The sequence below is a fragment of the Nymphalis io genome, chromosome 8 (assembly GCF_905147045.1).
Source record: "Nymphalis io chromosome 8, ilAglIoxx1.1, whole genome shotgun sequence".
NCBI classification, from domain to species: Eukaryota; Metazoa; Arthropoda; class Insecta; order Lepidoptera; family Nymphalidae; genus Nymphalis; species Nymphalis io.
The window spans coordinates 12,266,919-12,294,279 of record NC_065895.1 but is presented as its reverse complement, the minus strand read 5'-3'; the positions used below and the strand labels follow the sequence as shown (position 1 = coordinate 12,294,279).

The following is a 27,361-nucleotide window of genomic DNA, read 5'->3' as shown; positions in this document are numbered from 1 at the left end:
ATTTTAAAACAAATCTTTGTTCGTGTACTCGTCATTTGTTTTTTGGCCGTTGGAAATGCGTCGTTTTTCCCAAGGATTTACGAGAGTATATATAATTATTACAGTCCGCAAATATTGTATCGATGATGGCCTCCTCTTAAGGATGTTTGGAGCTAATTCAACCAAGCTGTTCAACTTTAGATTGGAGGCAGATATCATGCTAGATTTCATCGAATACGTATTGGTTTTCTCGCAATATTTTCTCCGCCACCGAGCACAATGATTTAAAACATAATCATAATTTGTCGGTTAATTTATACAATATTACATTATTTAGATATATTTATTGCTTTGTCACCAGCACCAAGAATGTGCAAAATTTTACTTTAATCGTTTAGGTTGAAGAGCGTTAAAAAAATTGCAAAATTTAACATCCACTTCCTACATAAAACCTTTAAAAAACAAACAAATCACGCGAACACTTAGTTCTATTTGCTGGGACTTAAACCAACGATGTTCAATTCAGATCCTCGTTCTATCTACTGATCCATCTCGGCTCCTAACGGTCTAGATAACTTAAATAGATATCGTGATATAACGTGATTCAACATAGGATCAGTCTGTTCGACCGTTGACTTCGTGAGTTGCTTTCTACAGAACTCTCTAAAACAAATTGAACTCTATGTATCTTATTATTTTTATTATCAGTGCCCTTCTCTCAGTAGAATATTATAATGGTGTAAAAATAAAACGTTATAAAGGTCGGTTTATAATTTTTTGAGACTATATTTATATTATACTATCACATAGAAATTCAAATCAGAGTGACCCTCTGAGCAATTTCTTATATTTTAGAGATGAATCCTAATGAGAATCCCAAAAAAATCCTTTGAATTAAGAGAAAGTTCTCTTTACCTTCTTCACTATTATGTACATTTTAATATTCATAATAATTTCAAAGCCACGTGGTTTCCAACAGATTGGAATAGAACCATCTAACATTAAACCAAAGGCGTTGTAATAGTTGACTATTGTTTTTTTTTTTGCGGTAAGCTCCTCCTTCGGTTCCAGTACTTATTGCCTCATCAACCTCCTTGAACCCCATAATCGACCCCAAATATAAGGAAAAGATGTAAAATTAATATAACAAACTGGAAAACCGAAAGTATTAAATTTGATGATATTTCCTTTGTTATAAAAAAAAATATAGACTCAGTACATATTAATTACCATATACCACCACACATAGACATTGGTCATGTAAGAAATATTAACTATTCCTTACATCGAAGCGCTAACAACCTTGGGAACGATGATGGGAATATGTATGTCCCTTTGTGCCTGTATTTTCACTGACTCACAATCGGAATACATAAACAGTATATATTGCTTTTTGGCGGTAGAATATCTGATGAGTGGGTGGTACCTACCAAAACGTTTGTACAAAATAAAGTATTTCATATTTGTCATGGATAGAATTTGTATGTAATTTTTAAATATCGAATCCACATTCCCATAGGCAATAAAGCTACTTGAGGATGCACGACTAAGCCATTACATTCTATCATTCAGAATCAAGATGTTCAAGAGACTATTATTGCCCTCTGACATTGCTGCTTAATGTTCGCATCGTGATTTTGAAATTGAATGGGAAATTTAATGAAATCAATTTAATGCTTACACTGATACAAATACGTTTAATTTAATCTAATAAATAAGGACTCTTCTTCTTTCTAATCAATCTGAAAATTTACTAAAACAATTTACAAAAAATCATTTACTAGAAAATTCAGCGCGTTTTTTGTTTGTTTTGGAGAAAGTTTTAGCATATAATATCGTTAATAAGTAGCTTCACCCGCTTAAAATTTAGACCATTGACATGACAAGAGTGAATTTCATGTCCTTGTGTTGATAAATAAATGAAATAAACATATATTTCAACCCGTCTTTATCTTAATATCAAATTAAAATCGACCCAAGGGAAGCTATTTTTAAATCAAGAATTTATTTTATTTATTTATCTGCACCAATAATAATTGTCAAACAATAATTGCCAAAAAACTAGTTTCATAATTAAAATCTAGCAGTTGCAAATAGTCATGCATTAACCTCCTTTAGTATAGTAGAATAAAAACATATCGATCTAAACGCCTTGCTCTTTCTCCTGCATTATTACACTGCATTATACTACACATTTAAAGCTTGTTAGATATAATAATAATAATAATATCCTCGGACATTTTTCACTCACGGCCATCTGATCTCAAATTAAGCTTGTACAAAGCTTGTGTTATGGAAACCAGACAACTGATATACTACATATACTACTTTTCTTTTGTAAATACATACTTATATAGATAATTACACCCAGACTCAGGACAAACAGACATGTTCATGCACACAAATGTCTGTCCTGGGTGGGAATCGAACCCACAACCTTCGGCGTGAAACGCAAGTATCTACCAACCACGGCAACCGGCTCGTCAAATATAATTAGGGCATCTTAGGAATGAGGTAAAGGCGCTAGCTATAAGAAAATACACCGCAAAGCCGTGACTGATTGTCATGATGAATGCGTGAGATACAAACCGTTGGATACGGTATTAAATAAAACATATGAACAGATATTTGATGAGACAAAAGCGTTTTAATTTTATTATATAAAAAAACGCATTCGATAAGTTTATGAATAAAAGTTAAATATCCACTAATATCTAATTGCTAAAAACTGTAAACAGCCATTGGTGTATTGGTGGCTTTTATAAACGTTGTTTATACAACGGATGTCCGTTATCTCTCCCTGTCATCGCTGATTTGAAATTTATAAGAAGACAGCATTGCTTAACTAATAACATTATCAACGTTATAACATTTATAGATACGCTATTTTAAACCCTTTTAAATTGACGAGCCTGTTGGTGTGGTTGACAGATACTTGCCTTTCACGCCGAAGGTTATGGGTTCGATTCCCACCCAGGAAAGACATTTGTGTGCATGAAAATGTCTGTTTGTCCTGAGTCTGAATGTAATTATCTATATAAGTATGTATTTACAAAAGAAAAGTAGTATATGTTGTATATCAGTTGTCTGGTTTCCATAGAATAAGCTCTGCTTAATTTGGGATCAGATGGCCGTGTGTGTCAATGTTCCAGGATATTAAAAAAAAATTGTCTCTCATGTGAATTATTCGCTCTAAAGTTATTACATAAAAATGTAATCCTCTTATCATTTTTTTCGAGTAGTTTAAAGATAGTGATAATTTCTGCATAAAAGATCGGCTTGGAACCAGTCAACAGCGACGCATTTACAAGAAACGTCAATAGAAAGCAAGACTTACTCATTGGATTACACTTAAACCACTTTAACTAAGACTATATTACCTGCAATTAGTTCTAACGATTTCTTCAAACATAAAAATACAGGTTTTATTGAAGTGAAACTTCGTTTAGCATGATGGGTGTAAAATTTCAAGGTTGTGCATTGCGACGTATAACTTTTCAATATGTTACGTTTGGGACTAAACATTTCTAGTCTATTACATGATTTATTCTCGTCTATTACGTACTAAGTGGTGCCACTCACTCGTTAATTATTCTACCATCAAACACTAATATTCTGCTTTGAAGGTCGTGTGAACTTGTTTAATTAATAGCATAAAGGTTATAGCATCTTGGAACCCATGGCTTGTGGGGCCTTTATGGTTTTAGGAGTGGTGGTGGAAAACGTCTATGGTCGACGTCCAAAATGACTCGTTTGCCTTTCTAAACTATTATATATAATTACCTAAACTACAATATATATTATGTATTTTTTTTATTTTTGTATCTCACAGTTTTTTTTAAATTGTCTTGATAATTTAATTGTAAAACATTACATACCCTTTCGTAGCTCGACGACAATTGTGATTTACTGCAATCTGTGACTAATCGCTTGATTCGAACGACCTGCGCGTGCGCACGGTGAAAAACACTTGATTGAGTTCGCACTTGCTATTTTATGATTACAGTGAAAGCAAGGGTTTATAACCGCAATTACAATATAACTGTTTTAATTTAACGTATTTGGTGCTTTGAAGTTTAGGAATATGTTTAATAGTATTAATACCTTTATCTTATTTATACGAAGCCTAAGCAAATATAAGTTATTAATGTGTCTTGGAAAAATAATTTACATAATTGGGAGAAATGTTTCTTCAAATGTCTTCAAAATTGTTCTGATGATCTATTAATAAATTCTTTGCTCTTTTTAAAATTCATATTAGGTTGACATACTGGCAAACGTCTCACCTGATGGTAAGTGGTCACCACCGTCCATAGACATTGGCACTGTAAGAAATATTAACCTTCCATTACATCGCCAATGCGTCACCAACCTTGAGACCAAGATATATCTATATTGTGTAAATTTCCCATTGCTGATCTAAGGTCTCCTTTCCTTTTAAGAGATGGCTTAAAAATCAAGCGCATGAAAATTAAGTGGTGCTTGCTGAAGTTGAACCCGCAATATTCAATTAAGAGTCATATGTTCTTACGTGTTCTACCCACTGGGCATTCTCGGCTCCTCAATACTATAGTCTTGCGTAGATAACGAAATATATTTTAAGCCTAACTATCACGTGACGTTGTGACGATATGACCCAGTTTTCGAAATGTAAACATTGATATATTCATAATGTATTCTGAAAATATGTTAATTATAATCAGCTGTTTGTACTAGCTGTGTAAAATAAAAGAATTAAATTGTTTAGTAATATTATAAATTAAATTTACAGACGGAGCGATATGTTATTATTATGGTCTTATAACTTTTTATCTTATTTATTTTATTCTTAAAAAAATCATAATATACGATAAGTAAGAATCTAATTTATTCATGAAGACATTTGAATCCATTTCCAATATAATATTCGTCGTACTCAATAAACATTGACGATGTCACCTGACGATTTCCTTCAAACGAAGAGTAAAGAGGCATTTGCGGGCCGGCAAGGCGGCTAGTGCTGAACTTTCTTCCCGACTGTACTGGCCGTCGTCGCGTATGGACTCTACTACCATTTACTATCAGGTGGAGTAGAGTCATTTGCCTTCCCCATTGCCTTACTCGATCGAAGAAGGCGTTGGCGCTATGCCCTCCTCTAAGAATGGAGATCACATCAAAGGCGAGCAAAATCCAATCACAATAAAAATCGATAAGAAGACACATAAATTCACCCTTTCAATTATAATTGTAATGAAAGAAATTAAATAAACGCCACGTTTAGAATATATTATATTTCTAAAACGTATTTCATAATAAATAATATCTGGACGGTCTTACGGAGCTGACATAGGTTACAGAGCGTGCCGTGTAACCAATTCTTGGAATTTATGGCCTACAGTTAGCCTCAGCTTTGATAAATGCGTGTAATCTAACGTAGTCTAGGTATCGCCCTATGCTATACGTGATTAAGTTTTCGTTATGTTTATGAAAATTGTGAAATAAATTTTACGGAACGTTTGGACTAATTTGTTGAGAGTGACTTTTAAGTGTGATAAATATCTGGGTCATGCTTTTTTATATTTCTAACCAAAAGCCGAAATTATTTTCATGTTTATAATTTGATTTATATCTCATTTACAACCTTTACTTCCCCCTCAAGTAATCCTAGTTATTATTTTTCTAAGGCTGGAACAAAAGGAGTCTCTGGTTTGTACAGACTAAAAAAATCACTTGTATAAAATGCATATGTTTTTTTTTTTATATAGATTCAGTTGTTTTGCTCTTCTTGATATTAGTCAACGTGTTCTATAATATAAGATTAAATAACGATTAAATAAAGTGATATGTTACGTTAAAAAATATTATGATAGTATTTTTATTTGAATGTCGATATGCGAAAATTAAAAGTTTTTTTTTTATTAATTAATAAAGAAAAAGTATTCTATGTTATATTTGAAACGATCGATTCCTATTTTTAATCTTACAAGATTCCGTCTATTTATTTGAGCGCGATTGTGGAACAAACGAACTTTATTTATATTTTATTACATTGCGAATATTATTCTACTAAATATTTATATGCCCATACTGATAACAAAATATTAATTATAAAAATATCAAGACAAAAGATTTGTATTATGCTAGTAGAATTATTGAACCAAATATGAATATAGCCGATAGAACTAGTATACATTTACAAAAGAAATTGTCTTGAAATCCGAACCGACAACAATGAATTTTCACGTGGTTTTCATTCTTCCATTTGTGCCTGTTATGTCGTATCTTATGAATGCAAACATTGTGACCTGCGTGTGTTGATAGAACCGCTATACGTTACTCTAGTGGTGCAACGTGGCGGATGAAGGCCCAGTTGTAGGAATTTAACAATAATTTATTATTAAAATTTTAAATTTTTTTATAAACAATCTTGTTAAATCTATTTTATATAAATTTATTTGCCGTTCGTATAATTTTATACATATATTATTATTACGTTTAATTTATTCCATAAATAAAAGCCGATTTTACATACGACAAAAGTTTTTATTGCCCGATAAAAATAATTTACAACTTAATCTTTCCATAATTTAAGAAAATGATTCGTTTTATATTTATTACACTTTTAAAAAAATGATTAATATTTTTTTTTACAAAGAAAATAATATTTCAATTTTTATTATCAAGTGTAACCAGTTCACCGTGTATAGTTAATCAAAATTCAAATAAACAGATAGAAATAATTTGTTTTGCATTTTCATATTAACCGACTTTAAAAAAAGGAAGAGGTTCTCACTTCGGTTGAATTTATTTTCTCCAGAACTCCGTTATTTATGAAACGCTTTGGAAAATCTTTTTTTGTTTGAGAGGATATACTTCCTATTTGGTCACATTGGGAAAAAATAGGGTTATCAGTTTATATGGGCTTGAGGTTTTGTTCTTAAGCATATAATTATTTTTGTTTCTTAAAACTGCAATCATATCTAGTAAACTAATGTTCGGTAACTAATAAAAAAAACCATCAAAAAATGGAAAAAAACCGCCGAGTTTCAGTCGCTGGTTCCTCTTATTTTCCGATCCATTAGTGGTTTTATTTTGAGTATCAAGTAAGTGTAAAGGTGTTTTCCCACGGTGCGTGATTCTGCGGATCATGGCCGACGACCACGGACATCCACGCACCGCAACAAGGACTCTCCAACAACTCTTCCAACGGTGTTTGTGTAAGACAACGTATCGCTGCTGCGGCTCTTGTAATATAATAATATTATATTAATTTTGACATGCGTGAAGCAATCGTAATCGATTGAGATCGTTGTCAAAAATCGAAATAAATAAGTATAAACGAATATTGCTCGCGTACAGTATCGTAGGGTATAGATAGGTTACTCGGAACCGAAGCAGCCAGTAAAGGGCAGAAGAAACCTGACCCAAAGGTCACGGTGACCTGCAGGGGGCCGGATCAGATAACAGTGTCCTCCAAAGATAGTTTAAAGATTATAAAAACAACATAAAAGCAGTTTTTGTTTTCCTGGGTGACTGATCATTGTCCTTTGAAGTTAAACTTAATGTTTTTAAAAGTAACAGAGGCTATCGATTATTTTGAAAAAGAAGCACAAAAAATATATATATATATATATATATATATATATATATATATAAAATTATATATATATATATATATATATATATATATATATATATAATTAATTTTTGTAAATGTGAAAATTTAAGTATATTTACTTTACTTTTTATATGTCTCAATGCTAGACTAAGGCCTCCTTTCCTTTTGAGGAGAAGGCTTGGAGCTTATTCCACCACGCCGCTCCAATGTTTGTAGATACACCTAGGGCAGAATTGTAGTGATTTAAGATACAAGCAGGTTTCATCACGATGTTTTCCTTCAACGAGCATGAGATGAATTATAAACACTTGAAAATTCAATTATACTTTCCTGGGTTTGAACCTACGATCATGGGTAATGATGAAATTTAACTACTCGACCATCTCGACTCACAAGATATCAAGAATAAAACAAAAACAAAGGTATATTTTGGATTAAGGGCATGGACACAAAAGTCCATAGAGACACTATTAATAATAACGAATTTTAGTTATTTGATAGTTACTGGTTCGATTTTGACCACTTTGTATTGTTATATCCATTACAAATTGAATGTTCATGATCGAAATGTTTTCGCCGTACACAAGTCTAAACTGTACGATATAGTCTTATAATCCTTTCATATAAGAAAAATATAGTTATGTATGTACTTGTATTATCTATATACTCATCATCATCATCATCACCAGCCGAAAGACGTCCACTGCTGGACAAAGGCCTCCCCCAAGGATTTCCACGTTGGCCGATCTTGCGCAGCCCGCATCCAACGGCTTCCCGCGACTCGTTCTAAGTCGTCGGTCCACCTTGTAGGGGGCCTGCCCACGCTGCGTCTTCCGGTTCGTGGTCGCCACTCGAGAACCTTTCTGCCCCAGCGGCCGTCGGTTCTGCGAGCAATGTGCCCCGCCCACTGCCACTTCAATTTAGCAATTCTTCGGGCTATGTCGGTTACTTTGGTTCGCCTGCGGATTTCATTATTTCTTATTCGATCTCGCAGAGAAACTCCGAGCATAGCCCTCTCCATTGCCCTTTGAGTGACCTTGAGCCTTCTTATGAGGCCCATTGTGAGCGACCACGTCTCTGATCCATAAGTCATCACTGGCAACACACACTAGTCGAAGACTTTCGACTTGAGACACTGCGGTATTTGGGATGAGAAGATATCGTATAGCTTCCCGAACGCTGCCCAGCCGAGTTGAATTCGACGATTGACCTCTTTCTCGAAGTTGGACCTACCTAGTTGGATGGTCTGACCTAGGTAGACATAGTTGTCTACAACTTCGAGTGCAGAATTTCCAACCTTGACTTGAGTGGGTGCAACATGGATGTTCGACATGATTTTCGTCTTGTCCATGTTCATTTTTAGACCCACTTGTTGGGAAACCCTGCTGAGGTCATCGAACATAGTGCCGAGGTCTTCCAAGGTCTCGGCCATAATTACGATGTCATCGGCAAATCGAAGATGAGTGATGTACTCGCCGTTGATATTGATGCCAAGTCCGTTCCAGTCCAGAAGCTTGAAAACATCTTCCAATGCAGCGGTAAACAGTTTCGGAGATATCACGTCTCCCTGTCTTACACCTCTCTGCAGTTGGATAGGTTTTGAGTTCCGATCCTGGAGTCGGATCGACATGGTGGCGTTCTCGTACAAGCACTTTAACATCCTGATATACCGATAATCAATTTGGCACCTTTGAAGAGAATTCAGCACGGCCCAGGTTTCGATTTCGAATCAAAGGCTTTCTCATAGTCCACATCTATATACTAATAATATCAAATTAAATGAAATTTCAAAAACAGTTCAAGGAAATAATATAATAATGTAATAATCTGCTGTCAATCTCCTCAAAATTAATTATTATAGACAAACAATAACATTAAAAAATGATAAATAAAAAAGCACAAGGCACGCCTCCGTGCGGTCTCGTTTACCGGATGATGACCTTTCATGATGTACGCTTCTACCTTATCGTAGTTTATGTGACAGCCAAACAAAGGCATTTTTGCTGCTTGAACGAGCATAAAAATGCCTGCCTGTCACAGAACTGTGAGGGTGTAGAAATGGCGTCGGGTTTATTTATCGATCATTTGGGAAAGAATAAGGAGTAAAAAACAAACCTTTGCTGTATATATATTCCATTCAGTTTGCTAATAGTTCTGCTGTATTATGCAATACAATCAGTTCCTGATTAATTTACCTTTATTATACCAACGTTCTGATAAGAACTTCGCGAACATTAAAGACGCCATTTTCTCGCGAATCCATAGTGAATATCATAGATTATTCAAGATGTCGACCAGTGACATTTCTTGTGGTTGGAATAGGTTATATATACATACAGTTATTAAAAAAATGTTTAAGAGCGACATAGGGAATAAGATTTATGTTATATATACTTCGGTATTAACTGAAGATCGTGGAATCAAATCTAAACACCATAAAGTTTTTATAAGCTTATTAGTTTTTTTTTAATGACGGAGCGAAGGAAAAATTTTGCATATGCCGTATAAAGTTCTCCACTTGTTTACCCACCAATGTGCCTTGTGCCTTTCTCTACAATTTGGACGTTTAAATAACTTTATATGTATGTAATATACAAGGCATTGAATCAAACCTACTTATACCTACAGTCACGAAGTAAAAATTCATTCCAATATGTTTTTTTTTTACTTTTTAAATCAGCGAGGAAATGAAAGGAGCAAAAAACTTGACAGTGTACAAGATAGTAGAAAAAAAATCGAGCGATCATATATCACTTCCATTGTAATCGATGTTCCGTGCCAACCTGTCTTCAATTAAGTGGTTAAGCAGTTTATCTTAAGATACGGTGGTCTTTAATTGTTTATTCATCTCTGTTTTATTGGACAATACTGAATTCATTGTTTTGAGGTTAAAAGGGAACGGGGACGTAGATCAGAATATCAACATGTTACATATTTCTTATTCGATCGTTGAATTTCTACATTCATATTTTCAAAAATAAAAAATTAACTGAATGTTTTTTTTTTATTACAGGTATGCATTCAAAACTACGAACCTTGGCTGAAAGAACTTGGGTGAGAAAAACAAACTATTTGCGAAAAAATAAGCTTGTTTTGTTGATTGTTTCTAACTCCGTAAGTCTGACGTAAGGCTGTAGGGGTTTGAATCCCGAGTCGGTATTTTTTTATCTATCAACAAATATGTCCAGCGTTATGATGTTAATAGTGTTACACATTAAACCGTTGTTCTTGTGCTTGATTTCACTTAGTCGTATGAGATTGCCGTCCCCTGAAGTCAAGTGAAGGATGGTATGGAGGTACTTAATAACGAATTAGTTAGTAGGGAAGGGGTGACGGTATAAAAGAGCGTCGTGCCGCTTACCGTTCCGGCATACGAGTCTGTCTTTCCCCAAGACTCCGTAAATGATCCACGAAAAAAATGAAATTATTTTTAAATGAAAAACTCAATCGTAAATAAAACTTTAAAGTTCAACACATTCGCCCAAATATAAAAGTATAACAAATATTAGTTACGTTTTACGACAAATAAATGCCATATTGAACGTTTCTTTATTTTGACATAACACCGATTAAGACACATCATTCCCAATTTTATTACATTTCATAAAATCATTATTTACATTTACGACGACCATTGAATGAATCCACGCGAACTCATCTTCGAAATGTAAAATGTACGCCATCGCCATGTGAATAAAATACGATCGTGCAAATGTCGTCCCAAAACGTGCCGTAAAAAACATTGCTACAGGTTCACAAAATAAAATAGGAATTGTTCGAAATAAATATATTTTATTGGAAAATAATAAAACTTTATACCTTTGCTTTTTGTACATTACTATTTACTTCCATACTGCTGACCGATTCGGGTCAACAAATTCTCAACGAACTGACCAACCGGACATATGATATAGTGCACTATTATGTGCGAAAACACAGGCGGACAGGCTTTACATGATTTGAAAGTGTAAACATTCCCACTTTCCTACTTTTATGTATCAACAACTATATGTCATGTTATCCTAGTACTCGTACTAGTAATCTTTTCACTTTTATTTTCTTCTTTAATTCATTAGGCGGTATAACTTTCTGGAAGCCCCTCTGGGTCTGTACCACTACCTCATTAGATATTCTACCGATAAACAGCAATCATCTTAGTTCCTATTGTTGCTTACGCATTATTGATGTATGGAATGGTTAATATTCTTTAATTCGCCAATGTCTAATTGCGGTGGTGATCACTTACCATCAGGTGGCCCATTTGCCCATCCGCCTACATATAACATAAAAAATAAAAGTAACCTAAGATAGATCGTACACATACAAGCTGATCAGGATCATTGCAAAAATCCGGCTTATCTAGTTAAGTCTTGAATAACCGTTCGCGTTTTGAGCGCTGATTGGTTAATATGTTCTGACGGATGCGTTTATTGGTTAATGACTGCATTTCTTCGTGTTCTATTGTCGTAGATTTGTGTGTTGCCTTTTTACGTTTATATATTTTTTTAAGTAAAACTGTCACGAAGCTGTCTTTTATCGCCGAAAAAAAATTATTTTTAAATTGATTCTTGTGCTAGTTTGTCTATAATCGTGTTAACAAAATAAAATATATATACAGTTTCTTATCAATATTTAATTTATTGTTTTATTTCATTACGCTATTACAATATTGTTGACATGACAACAATATTTGAGTTTATCTCGTTCAGATACACAGAGAGACGCGGTGGTGGCACTTTGTTTTATAATATATTATTTACCCGTATTTCAAACAAAATCTAATATCTTAAAATAAAGATGTTATGTATAGTGTAAGAACACATAGTAAATAAAAATTGTATTTAAGATAACTTTCAATCAAATTCAATACTCGCATGTAATTTTAGATACCTAATAACAATGCATTACGTTTGTAAATATGACAATTAAGACAGACAGACGCGACTTGTTTAGTCTAGTAATCGGGTTCGTGTATAACAGAGATACAATCAGCGTCGAATCAATTAGCATCAATTTTGTAACAGCTTATCTTAGCGTGATACTATTCATAAACATTGTGAAGTTCATTTTGAATCGATTTCAAATAAAGCCTTTTTAAAACAAGCTTAAATGTGTTCAAACTAGAAAAAATTGTTGCTAGAACTAAAAATGTTCTGAATATTTCAGCTCTCAAGCTGGCTAGCAAGTTACGTTGTCTATCTATTTATTTTCAATAAGTCATACAAAAATCTCTGTATGTATATCCTTATTTGCAACTATTAAGCGATAAGTACAATTTATTGCACAAGTACTGTGTAGAATTTACAATGCGTGTACAATTTACTGGTGGTAGAACTTTGTGCAAGCTCGTCTGGGTAGGTACCACCCACTCATCAGATATTCTACCGCAAAACAGCAGTACTTGATATTGTTGTGTTCCGGTTTGAAGGGTGAGTGAGCCAGTATAATTACAGGCACAAGGGACATAAAATCCTACTTCCCAAGGTTGGTGGCGCTTTGGCTATGTAAGCGATGGTTGACATTTCTTATGGCCTATATGCTCGTCCGCCTTTCTAATCTATAAAAAAAGCACAGCACGTAGCCCTACCACCAGTAAAAAGTAAAATAATACATCTTTCTATTTTTATACAACTGCAAAATCAACTTTGAAGTCTTATATTATTAATTTTGTTGAAAATTTTACTCGATAACAAGATCTTATCAATAATATATTAAGCTCTCGCTGTTTCGCACGTTACAAAATATTGTTACAACACAATACGTAAAATTAGATTTTAGATTGTTAGGCCGGTGGTCGAACCGACACTTGTATAGGAAATGACAAGAGATCTTAATTAGGTATGCAAGCGGCGTTGGGTTACAAAACTGTAGGGCTAAGGGCGCCCGTTTCGCCTTGCATTCGTAATTACTTTCATATTAATATCTAACGTCAGCAGAATAATGTATTCATGCATATATTTTTTAATTTAAATATATTTCGGAAGTAAAATTTCTTATGTAATGTAAAAAAATGTGACATTTGATATCATCATAAGATGATCAGAAGCTTTTTAAAAAGTATCAATTACAGATTTACATTATACGTTATTTTATGTTAACGTTAAGCTTGTGTTAAGTTGGTTGATTTGTTAATAGGAATTGGTACGGTAATATTCCAAGCGGTCGTGTTTGAACTTCGTATTCATACCATTCATCAAATTTCTTTATGAAAAAATTTAATGTGAATAATTTATTTTAATTAATAAAATTATTTAATATCATTAAATGCATATATTTTTATTTTAAAAGACAATGTTTTCGTTCGAAACATACATACAATTATTGGAGCTATCTGTTGTTTTATGAAATGAATTCTCTCCCCTCCGCCATTCTGATAGCAAAAATAAGATAAATATTTATTTGTGAAATGTCGATTGAGCGATATTTATTCTGACTGTGTTGTCATATATATATAATAGTTTTCGATCACAGTTTCGGTGCGGTTTTGAGGCTGTAGGAGGTGTTGGGTATAAAAAAGTAGCCATTCTTGGTTTTCAAGCATTCATCATAATCCAAATTCATCAAAATCCGTTCAGTTGCTTAGTCGTAAAAGCGTAACAGATAGACAGAGCAACTTTCGCATTTATAATGTTAGTATAGATGAGAAAGAAATAAGTATTATGAACACTGATTGTCAAAAAAAATATTAAATTACTAAAAAAGAAACTATTGGTTTTGCTGTCTGTACGTATGTTTATATTACGTAGTCTAAAGGCCAAAAGTCCATGCCACAATGTATTGAAATGTCAATTTATAGAGACTTACTGTCAAATATAAAATGCAACATACGCCTTAGAACTTATATAAATATAGAACTATTTTCATTTGTAATTATGCTAAGTAAAAATAATATTTTTAAATGATAACATAAACCGGAGATGTAACTTGAATATTGCTTAATATTGTCAATCATTTGAGCAGTAGAGTGGGTTACTTACCAATGCAAAACAAAACAAAAAATAACTCATAAAGGCCACGAACACGCGAACATCCAATTAATAAGAAAAATAATATATAGATGGCTTAATTAAAGAATAAATTATGCTATATATTTGTAAATATGTAACTTTAAAATAAATATTCTAACAAAAGATACCTAGAAGCTTTCGAAAATATTATACAGCATTATATTATCACGCTTAAAGACTTATTTAAACTTTATCATTTCAAAGAGTGTAAAAGAGTGAGGTGCAGTTGATGTGTTTTGAATGGACTTTTTCTGGTCGTTTAGAGGGCTATTGTAAGTAAATTGCATCAAATTATTTGAGCACTTCGAGATGTGTTCGTTTTTTGAATTAATTATATTTATGAGTTATTTTCTTGCTTACCATCGACAATCGTGTTCTTCTTTTGTTTATTGACACAAAAGTAAGCAATATCTTAAAACCATCACGCTGACAATGATGTGTATGTCTTATTATTTAAAAAAAAAATACTTTTTCATATTATTTAGAATATAGATACAATTTTGTCCAACTTAAACTATACTTCATATATTATTGTACAAGAACCGCTTCGCAGTTTTGCTATCTTTAAATTTAGATTTCGTGATAAGGGTGAATTATATGTCCTTGTTATATACAATATATAAACTCAAAAAGCACTATATGCTGTTATGTATTATTGTTTATGTATGTTAATTGCGTGTGTGTAATTAAATCGCGAGTGTATTTCATCGACATCAATTATGTATAAAAATGCATGGAATCTTTAATAATGTAACTCGTGATAGACTCTGAAATTGGTTATTATTATCCTGTCATTTTGTATGAAATATTAATTTAATGATCGATGTGACTAATGATGTCATTTATTACTAGGTACGGTTATATAATATGTCAATGTGTGTTATTTCTATCAGGATAAACACTACGTACATACGATATTTTTATATTAATGTGTTTTTTTGCTTACGAATACAATGGTGCCAATTAGTGAGTTAGAAGCCTTACTTACTAAATAAATAATAATGTGAAATTTAAATTTTTATATTATAAATATATATAGATCATTTTATTGTATAGGTTTGGTAACTCAAAACGAAAAAATCTTCGTCTCTTATTAAAAAAAATAAGAAGTACAGTCAATGGCAAAAAATTTAGAACGGAACGACTTCCGTCCTAAATTTTTTGCCATTTGTCAATCATTGTTCGAAAATTTTCCCACCGCAGAAACATCGATGTGGGAATGAAATGTTGAATTCGAATGTACAGAGCTCGAATGAAAAACACACACGTATTTCAGATAGATTAAAAAAGGTTTATGAATAGAATTAAGAAAGTAGTTTGGTCAGTTGTAAGTCATTTTGCCGCGAACAATAAAACAGCTGCACAGATTAATTGATAACAGAGAAAAACAGAAAAAAATATTTATTAGTAATTATGTAAAACTAACAGGTAAACAAGTAAAAATATAAATAAAATGTTGCCCAAAAAATCTTTTTTATATACTTAAATAAACTCCTTGACTGCCGCGTTTCTCTAGTGGCTGCGAATTCCGAGGGCCTGGGTTCAATCTGAGTTTTGTTTTGCTGTCGAGAAATTCTCAGGCGGAACCTGAAGTTTCGTTGTTAATATTTAATATTAACGTGCCTCGGAAAGCACGCAAGGCATTAGTTCAGCGTCTGAAATCTTCCCCGACTCTTTGTTGTTGTTCTATTGGATGAAAGTGAAGGAATAGAGGTTGCACTTTTGTTGAAGCATACGCTTGCACAGTTACAAAACACAGACACTAACATGTCCAGCGCACTTGGCAAGTCTTCCTTGAAAATGGCTTCTGTGCTTAGTAGGGCATAATCATCATCATCATAAAGAACCATCAAAAAACACGTTACATCTTGACGTAATAAAAATCTTTATCCACATTTTCAAAGAGATTAACGTACATGTCAAAATTTGTAATCACTATAATTTAAATGAAGACTTCTTATATAACACTGAATTAATTTCACGATTGCATCTGTTGCGTAATTACACTGTGAAACAGAAGGGCGTTCAGGAAATACCATGAGATGAAGAAAAAAAGCATTGAGCAGGAAGTGAAGGCAGGTGCGACCTGTCCGTCTGTCCGGCCGAAACTCGAGACATTCCGTCTACGTCACATCAAAGGAAGAGCGACAACTCGTTATGTTTTGTGCATTTATTGGTTTTACTTGTTTGAAAATGTTTGAAAAGTTGAGATGGCCCAGTGATAAGAACGCGTGAATCTTAATCGATGAACGTGGGTTCAAGCCCGGGCAAGCATCTCTGAATTTTCATGTGCTTAATTTCTGTTTATAATTCATCTCGTGCTTTTCGGTGAAGGAAAACATCGTGAGGAAACCTGCATGTGTCTAATTTCATCGAAATTCTGCCGCATGTGTAGTCCACCAACCCGCATTGGAGCAGCGTGGTGGAATAAGCTTCAAACCTTCTCCTCAAAAAGGGAGAGGAGACCTTAGCCCAGCAGTGGGACATTTACAGGCTGTTACTTACTTACTTACTTGTTTGAAACACATTTCATCTGTCGATCATTTAGTTGTATAAGATTTTACTCGCTAGCGCAGTAATCGCGCTAATAATCGCGGAATCGATTTTAGCCCATCGTAATTCCACATATCTTTAGGATATATGTATATGTGGTAACGTTATATAAATCGGCAAATATAATCACTTGAAATTATTGATTTTTAATTTTTATCAGTAACAAATCAAGCTAAATGATATAAAGAATGCGCTGGCCATTTGGCGGTGATTTTAAAGAGATGCTGTCATTATTAGTAATAAGTTGGTTAATTGATGGGACAAACGTGCCTGTGTAGGACCAAAGAAAGAAAATAATTTGTTAATTAATTTAAAAGAATTCAATATGTACAAATAATATGCAGTACAAATTATATATATTATATTTTGGGTTTAAAATCTGGATTTTTTTAAATACAAACCTACGTCAACTGATTCTATGTTTGAGATAAAATTCTAAGATGCTTTTCACCAACGCAATATATGTAAGTGTATCATTAATTGTTTTTAGTTTAGTCCGACCCATTAGGAATATCTTACTTACAATTCGATTCAAATGTTTATCTTAATAATGGTTATTGTTAAATATAATTTCGTACTTCGGAAACACGATTAAGAACTTTATTTTATTTTATGTAGAAATTTACGTTTGTATTAATGATTGTTTTTTATTTAATTGAAAAAACACGTATCATTTCACGCAAATAAAATTTAATTGAACAAATAATTAATCACTCTACCACATGTTCGAATAGTCGATTAAAAGAAACATGCATTCGACGTGAGTTCCTTTTTTGAACGTGTCCCGTTTACTTTTTTTTTACATGACAAAGGATTGAGGCAATGGTCGTTATGATCCCCGCATTCACAGATTATACAGAGTACAGGTGTTTGACGTAACTTTTTTAAATTCTTATATATATTAACAATATAAGATACAGTACAGATTGAATGTAACTGTTTTGTAGTTACTAGGTTTATCTTCAAAACAACAATACAGAGTGATGAAAGAATATTATCGCGATCGCTTCGCTTGGTCGCGTAAGTGTGTTTGATCCGTTCTTTGATACCGAGTTCGGGAATGACCATCAATTGAAATATGTCATAATATGGTATAAATATTTCGTTATGATAAGTTTTCGTTATTTTATGTTTATATCATAACTGTTAAATCGTAAAATAATTTACACACATTAAGTAAGTATGTATCTTGTTTGTGTATATATCTTTTTTTAAATAAGTTGTGTAAGAATAATGAAAGCCTAGATAGTCCAGTGAGTAGAATACATAGATTTTAACCGAAGATCACAAGTTTAAATCCAAGCAGTTTCCTATAATCTTGACCTCGGGTCTACGCTGTTAAATAAAGTATCACAAGTAAAAGTGTGTGTCACGAGCATATAGGCCATCTGATGGTAAGTGGTCGCCAACGCCCATAGGCCTCGGGAACTAAGATGTTATGTCCCTCGTGCCTGTAATTACACTGGATCACTCACCCTTCAAACCGGAACACAACAGTACCAAGGACTGCTGTTTTGCTTTAGAATATCTGGTCAGTGGTAACCTACCCAGACGAGCTTGCACAAAGTCCACCAGTAATAAAAAAATAATAGTAGTAATTGCGTGATGTAATAAGGTTTAAACTTTGGACTATCTTCTTTAGATGAGAATGAGTATGAATGAGATGAGAATAGGTATTTGATCAGCTGTGGAATATTAACATAAGTAAGTTTTTTTTTTTTTATAGAATAGGAAGGCGGATGAACATATGGGCCACCTGATGGGAAGTGGTCACCAAACGCCCTTAGACATTGGCATTGTAAGATGTCAACCATCGCTTATACAGCCAATGCGCCACCAACCTTGGGAACTAAGATTTTATGTCCCTTGTGCCTGTAATTACACTGGCTCACTCACCCTTCAAACCGGAACACAACAATAACAAGTACTGCTGTTTTGCGGTAGAATATCTGATGAGTGGGTGGTACCTACCCAGACGAGCTTGCACAAAGCTCTACCACCAGTTAAAATAACTTTTTCATCACTGAACGTACACATATGCTTAAAACTGAAGTTACATGAATTATAGACAGTAAGTTGTTTTTATAAAAAAAACTAAAAGTTTTTAAGAGAAATCTCTCTTACAGAAAACATACTCAAATAAAAACTCCTCCAATGAATGCAATGAATGCCGATATATCTTTGCAAAATAAAAATATGAAAACGCAAATAAAAAAACGATAATAAGGACCTCTTTTGAAACATTGTTGCATATCCAATTGAATGAACTTAAATTCAAAAACTGATTGCCATTGCCGAACGTTTACAGAATATCGGTTATTGTAATAATACTTTTGTATACGATGTTGAATGAATTCATATATCCTTTTAAGTATATGATGCTTATTGAATAAAATATATTTTTGTCGATAAAAAAGCTATTATTTAGCAATGCCCGCAGGTGAGAGACACGTCCGCTCATCGCCATAATTACACACATACTGACTCAACTTGAAGATGAAGACGCTCGATTTATTTCGAATATGGAACAAAAAGCCGGCCAATCAGTAAGCAGATGTCGCGGGCTCGTGCGGCAGCGCATGCCTAACGGATCGTTTTTTATAAACGTTTTCATTTTGAAATTATACGTTCATTACTGCTTTTCAATTGATCTCTATTTTTTTGTTTTATAAACATGCGTCTGATAGGGAAGTCGATGATCGCATTTTATACAGTCATTTGTTGGAATTATTTTTATGGGGACAGGTGTCTAGCAGAAAAAAATAATTTATAGCTTCACAACTAGCAGTATTTTAATAAATAGTCATTTATTAACGATACTTTATTGATATTATTGCTAGAAAATTATTGCGACCAATTCTATTTACCTATGTGTATTTTAACATGTCCAATTACATTTCCGGTCGTATCGGGTTTGCCCATTAGATTATGAGAATAAGGGAATAGAGAGTGCATTTGTGTGTGCACTCTAGTAAAGTATTACATGGTCTCCTGCACAGTTAGCTAGTTTCTTGAGAATTATCGCCGTGTGAAATCGTTAAGGGCATCATTATCATTCATATTACTTCTTTTGCTATTTTCATCGCATGTTAATACATGCGATGAAAATACGTAACGTAAATGTTTAACCATTAAAATGATAAATAAGAAAATTACGTTTTAAATTGCTACTTAATTTTCACATAGGAACTTTTCCACTTAAAGCTTAGCGATAAAACCATATATATCGTATCGTACCATACTGTGAATGTCCCACTGCTGGGCTAAAGGCCTCTTCTCTTTTTGTGGAGAAGGTTTGTAGGTTATTCCACCACGCTGCTCCAATGCGGTTTGGTGGAATACACATGTGGCAGAATTTCAGTGAAATTAGACACATGCAGGTTTCCTCACGATGTTTTCCTTCACCGTAAAGTACGAGATGAATTATGATCACAAATTAAGCTCATGATAATTCAGTGGTGCTTGCCCGGGTTTGAACCCACGATCATCGGTTAAGATTCACGCGTTCTTACCACTGGGCCATCTCGGATCTCGGCCATATATACAGCAAACATTTAATACATCTTAGCGTTGCTGTTGTCGGTTAAAATATCGGTCAGTAAAGAGACAATATCGCAGGCTGTCCCAAAGAATTTCAAACACTAAAATTAGTTATTTTACGACCGTCTGCGAAGCCTACCCATTTGCAATATCTCATGAAACCTAGCGTTGATAAGAGACCATTACGGACCTTGAATATATTATAGTCTATTAAAGTACATGATAACGTGAACAGGATCGTGGTTCCATGACACAGTAAATATTAAAAATGAAAAAAAAAATCCCTAACGTATGTGTCTACTTATAAATACATACTCTATATTGACGCATGCGTTGGACTGCCGTATATATTTGAAAATAATTACCCTATAGGGTCTGCGTGTCGGCTATTGTTCTTAAATAATATGTAAGATTGAAGCAAATGCAAACTGTACGAAGTACCAACTCAATCAGATGAACTATGCATGCTAGTAAAGTATACAAACAAAAACCAAAAATAAATTATGTATTTAGTTGAAGCGGTCCTGGTGCAATGGTTTAAAGTGCCTTGCGATGTAAAATTCGCAGGTTCGATTCTGACCCCACTCCTAACTAAAATTTTACGATTAATTGGAGGGGTAAATAGGTATATTGTTACTTCCTTGAAAAGGGAGCATTGATATTATTATTTAAAAAAGGAAAATTATTATACGATATCTACGTTCAAATAATAAATTCGCTCGGAGATCATGAATAAAAATAAATTAAGAAAAGTCATAACGTGCTCTATGAAAAATAATACAGGCGATAATTAAAAAAAAACGCAACGTAAAATGGTAGTATAAATACGACCGCATTTTCATTATTACTTGTTATTTCGAATTTTTGATGAAAAAATGAAACGTGTCATTTCATGCCAGTGGATTGAGATCAGGAAATGTTTCAAAAAAGGCATATTTCAAAGGCAAGGCTCGTCCGCCTTCCTATACTATAAAAAAAAAGTTGTGTCAATGACACGTGGGCCACACACAACTAAAACGTCAATTATATAAGATAACCAAATTTACAAGTAATCATGGGATATTTTTATATTTTTTTATTAAGCTGACTAGTAAACAAAGAGAACCTAGCTAGTAAGTTCCGTATCATCTATATCGCTAGCCGGTCCATCATTTTATACGATCCCAACCTCTGCTAGATTTAAATTAAAATTCCCTGCTGCTAGATTTAAATTAAATTTTGAAAAATATTATGACATGAAAAATAATTTTAAGAGTATACTCGGATGAAGTTTATTTCATATTATTTATATCACATTTTCTCATGTAACAAGCGTAACGAGTGACGTACGAATATATCGAGATCCATCTAAAAATACACAAGGACGAACAGCGACAATGAACTCGGGCACATATGTATTTACTCCGTTACTAGTCGATTATTAAACATTATACATTCAGATATGTTAATCAAGGCGATTTTTACCTTTGGAGTTCCGTAGCTTAATAATAAATTTAAAAAAAAAATGTAGCGTCATGGGTCCCCGGCAGATGTGGAACATGAAAATTGAGGCATATTTAAATAATTAATAATTAAAAAAAAAACAGTAATATCATAGTGTAAAACAAAATAAAAACATAGTTTTATTATTGTTAATATATAATATATAGCAACATCATCATCATCATCATCAGCCCTTTGTCATCCACTGCTGGGCATAGGCCTATTGAATGGCACGCCACTCAACTCGCAATATCTATCCGCTGCCAACCACTTTGCGTATATCGTCACTCCACCTAGCTGGAGGGCGTCCTACGCTACGTTTGCCAAGGCGTATATATAAGGCATATAGCAACGGAATATTCAAATATACATAGCGACCCACACACACAAGAGAGTAGATAGTAAGAGCGGTGGCGGATAGCATGCTGTTCGACACCACGGCGGACCAATAGATGTTTAACGTAAAAAAGGTTTTACTTAAAGCGTTTCCCTTAAAATTATGTACTCGTACGCTCAAATTTGATTTTGAAACATTTGTCGATCACATAGAAAACTTTAAAAAACATCAATTTTCAAAATTGTCAATATTCAGTCTTCTTCAGGCTGCTCCTATTTCCTCAGACTCAGGTCAGCATATACGATAAGGTACCCCTTGATGGACATACCTTGTCTTTGTGTATTCCTATCACAGAAAGACCAATGAACTTATAATATTAAAAAAATAGTACACGAACAAAAAAAGCATTACGGTGTTATTTCTGTATAGAATTAACTGTATATTTTAATATGTTTATCTGTATAGAATAAAATTGCTGCGGAATCTTGAATGAAAACTGATACATATTTTTATTTTTATTGAATTCTACTTCAATTATCATCGGCTACCTCAAGCGTCGTTTACGACAAACAAAAGATAAACTTGTTAATTAGATATAGTTTTAATAATAATTATTTAAATTATTAAGTAAAAAAAACGAGTTTATAAAGTTTTTTTTTTTTTTTTAAATTAAGAACCGTCACACAATTTACTTGGCGAAGAACAATCGCCATTGTCACAAACCTATTATAATGTTCAAATGGATTTTTTTCAAACAGGATATATAAATTTAATTGTATATGAGTATATATTACATGTATTTAGGGTATTAAAAATAGTAACTACTTAGTTTCATGCGGGTTCTTCGTAGTAGAGACAACATGCTGGGGTGACAACATTTTTAATTTACTTTGTAAAAATGATTCAAACGTGTAAAGCTGTTAGTGTAATTTATTAAATGTTATCCAATAAGGAATAAATATCAAATACCGGTTGATTTCTAAATATTTACTTTATGAATTGCGAGATTATAATTATATATTGTATAATTAAATAATTTGTTCATAATTGTGCATAATTAAATAATTTGTTCAAATTATTCAATAACAGCGGACGGTTATTTTATATGTTTTTATTATTGTTATAAGAGGTGCAATTTTATACTTAAATACTTGAGTATATTTTGGTTTTAGTTTCCAACGTGTATGTAATAGAGCTACTTTGGGTGAAATTGCCATTTGTATTTCGATATCACAATATAATCACTCATAACAAGATTATTACAAATCTGACAACTCTCTAAACACAAATTATGTGCTTTAAATAGCTTGTTAACTCTACAAACTCGAAAGAGTATATTAATTCGTTTTTTTTTATTGAAACAATGATGCTTAAATTGCTTAAAATAAGTGCCTCACCTCACGCAAATGCAATCGAACTAGTCCTTGGCCCGTAAGTATGTTTTTCTGAATACTTACTGCTCACTCATAAGGAATTACTTACATTACTTGGTGGTAGGACTTTGGGTAGGGTAATACTAAGTAATGTTTCGTTCCGATTTAAAGAGTGAGTGAGCCAGTGTAACTACAGGTACAAGGGATGGCAGATTGATGGCGCATTAGCGATGTAAATGATAGTTAATATTTCTTACAGTGCCAATTTCTTTGGCAACCATCAGTAGCAAAAGGTTGCTAGGCTGCCTACCTGCTTTAAATTAACAAAATGGTATGTGAACGCATCTGTCGCTTTTTACTACCCATCCTTGGTAGTCCGTCCAGTCGTTATAATCATTCTAGATTATTTTCCTGAACTTTTTAAGTATCCTGTACAATATCTAAAAATCATCCTTCTCGGTTCACATGCATTTAAGTCATTTTTCAGAAGTAATACTGGACCATAATAATTATACGTTAAGCATATTTTATCTATGTGTTATTAAATCTTATTATTATTGTTTTCCGGTTTGAAGGGTGAGTGAGCCAGTGAAATTACAGGCACAGGTTGGTGGCGCATTGGTGATGTAAGCGATGGTTAACATTTCTTACAATGCCAATGTCTATGGGCGTTGGTGACCACTTACCATCAGGTGGCCCATATGCTCGTCCGCCTTCCTATTCTATAAAAAAAAATCAGAGGCGAGAGCCATACAGTTAGTAGGCACCCATCAATCACCTGTATTAATTATAAAAAAATATATATTAATTTTATTAAAAATACCTCTGCTGGAATCGCTTGTCGCTATATTTATAAAGGCCAATATACATATATTTTTTTCATTCTTTCATTAGCATTTTAAGAGCTCTATATAAGTCTATAAATTATATCCGTTAAGGTGTTTATATTCGAATAAATATAAGCGTGTATTGTATAGCAATAAAACGATTATGTACCGCTATTCGACGTGTGTAGCATGGATGTTTTTTTTTAAATTTAATGTACTACCCATCTGACGTGTTTTTGTGTTTCACATTTCAATAAATCATTACTTATCGACACAATAATCATAGCGGTTCTCCGAGTAAGGTGCGAGATACATGTTGCGGGCAGCAGGTTTTGCTTCTGATTTAGCTCCTTATATAAGTCCATATAATACGGTAAAACTACGGTAAAATGCTAATTGATAAACAAAATCATTGAGTATTTGCTTTTGGATTTTCCTTGGTTGAGTTTGAAGAATTTCACATAAATTCTTGACGTGCAAGAGATTTTATTTCCGGTTGTTTGTTATGGTTTTGTGTGAATATGTAAATTCTTAAGCTTAATAAGGACCATCAATAGCGCAATGGCTTACGCTGATTTAAAAGTTGCAGGTTCGATCGTGGCCCATTGGCTGATTGTCTCCACTTCTAACACCAGTTGGACCCTTAATTGGGGGGATAAAAAGGAATATTAATAGTTACTTAATAAGAAAACGGGCATTGCTATTATTCTTGAAGATGAAGTTGTAAACATAACACAGCATGTGAATATCCCGTAAATGCTGAAGCCTTCCTCTTTACTTAAAGCTTGAAAAGTTGTGAAAAGTCTACTTGAATAAATTATATATTATTTTTGTATTGTCTATTTAAATGAAATCATAATTCAAAATGTAACTATGGCCCGGAGAGATACCAAAAGTGACGTCATTAATCAACACACACTATTCCTATACAACATATTTTATTATACATTTTTTATACCATAACATTTTATTATAACATTAACACTTAATAATAACTTAAAAAAATGTATACAATATTCCATTCCCAGAATTAACGAAAGACAAATGGGGCAATGAAGCGTTATAAAATTGAGCTCGCATTAAAATATTTCATTGGTCCCTCAAAAGTTGATTTTATCTCATTTGGCATTTCATACGAGAAACGTGACTCCCGTCCCGCGTAAAGTGAAACGTTTTTGATTGAACAAAAAATACCAACAGCACGTTCAGTTACGAGACCTTATGAAAATGTTTATCTAATACTAGCTGGGGATCGTGACTCGTGACTTCGTACGGGTAAAATTTTAACAAAGTTACTCCCATTTTCCGAGCGTCACTGAAATCTATTTTTCTCTATTTAAATGAGTCGATTTCATTCGATCGACTCCATTGCTTTATCCTGAATGAAAAAGAAGTGTTCCAAACATAGCGTTTAGAACCCTCGCTTCCAATTTGGTTCCAATTCCATTTTTTTTATTGATCATTGCGATCGTCGCGGGAACTGTGTGAAACCGCGGTTGGAGATCGTATACTAACAAAAACAAAACCATAGTCTTTCCGGTATACGGAAACCTTGTAAAAAACCAGTTGAAAAATATTTCATTGAAAATAAACACTCAGGTACTACAAAAATATTTTACATCACGTATCAAACAAAAATCTCTCATATATGTTGGCTTTGGATGATTCTTACTAAAAATAATTTGATGGTTTCGTATTATTCGCCTTCATTGTTACAACAATTCCGATTTTTATTCGAATGGTAACAATTGCCTATTGCTGATGTATAGAATTTTATAACACAAATTATTCTATTGCTCCGATTATTCAAGTTAATTCGAATGACACGCAATTGTCGTTGATGAAAAACGCGTATATGTCGAAGGAAAGCGCAGCCTTCTGCTCTAGAAAATCTACTACCTATTCATCATCATTTTAAAGGTACTAGGTAAGTTTATGTGATCAGAAAAATAAAAGCTGGTATAAAGTTCTTTAGCAGTATAATAAAAATACATAATAATATCGAGATATAAAATGACTTTCTCTGCATTATAACAGTATCGCATTAATAGCGTATTATATTAATTTTATCGATCGAAATTATGACCAAATTATCGGGCTTTCTTTTTAAAACAAAAGCAACAAGAAAAATCTTAAAAAATATTTTTTTTTCATTTATTTAAAATCAATAAACTTAAGTTAATCTAAAGAAGAACAGCTATACTTATCATTATTTATCTGTTCTAAATATATATTTTTTTAATGGATGAGCTGGAATAAGCATTTTAATGCTTCTGGGGATAAGCTTTAAGCATGCCTTTTAGACCTAGTTCTCTTTTGTTATTTCTTGTATCTACTTTGTTATATACATAAAATACATACATATAATAAAATAGATACAAGAAATGACAAAAGATATATAAATAAAGCAGTTATACTATAGTATATTTGATATATACTCCTTAATATACAAAGTTAGTTATTTATTAACAAAAACGTTTTTAAATTTCGAGTTAGTGTTTATAATTAAATTATGGTGATCGAAAAACTGCAGAAAACTAAATCTTGAAGGAGGAATTCTAAGATGTATTTCTGTATCACAAAACTCGTATTTCGGACAGACTCATGAAAAAACAAGGTTAAACAAAGACTTTTTTTTTCTTTGAAAATGAAATATTAACGCGGCA

General features: G+C 33.0%; 1 protein-coding gene across 3 annotated transcripts in view; it reads left to right on the top strand.

Annotated features, from left to right (window-relative positions):
- LOC126769937 (uncharacterized) overlaps nt 1-27,361 on the top strand; it is a 411,147-nt gene that overhangs the window by 85,495 nt on the left and 298,291 nt on the right. Inside the window, exon 2 of one of the 3 annotated variants that reach the window (XM_050488949.1) lies at nt 10,590-10,630. The exons of the other annotated variants lie outside the window; for them this stretch is intronic. Coding sequence (XP_050344906.1) covers nt 10,590-10,630 — 41 coding nt within the window. The remainder of the gene's footprint in view (nt 1-10,589; nt 10,631-27,361) is intronic. 3 annotated transcript variants of the gene reach the window in all.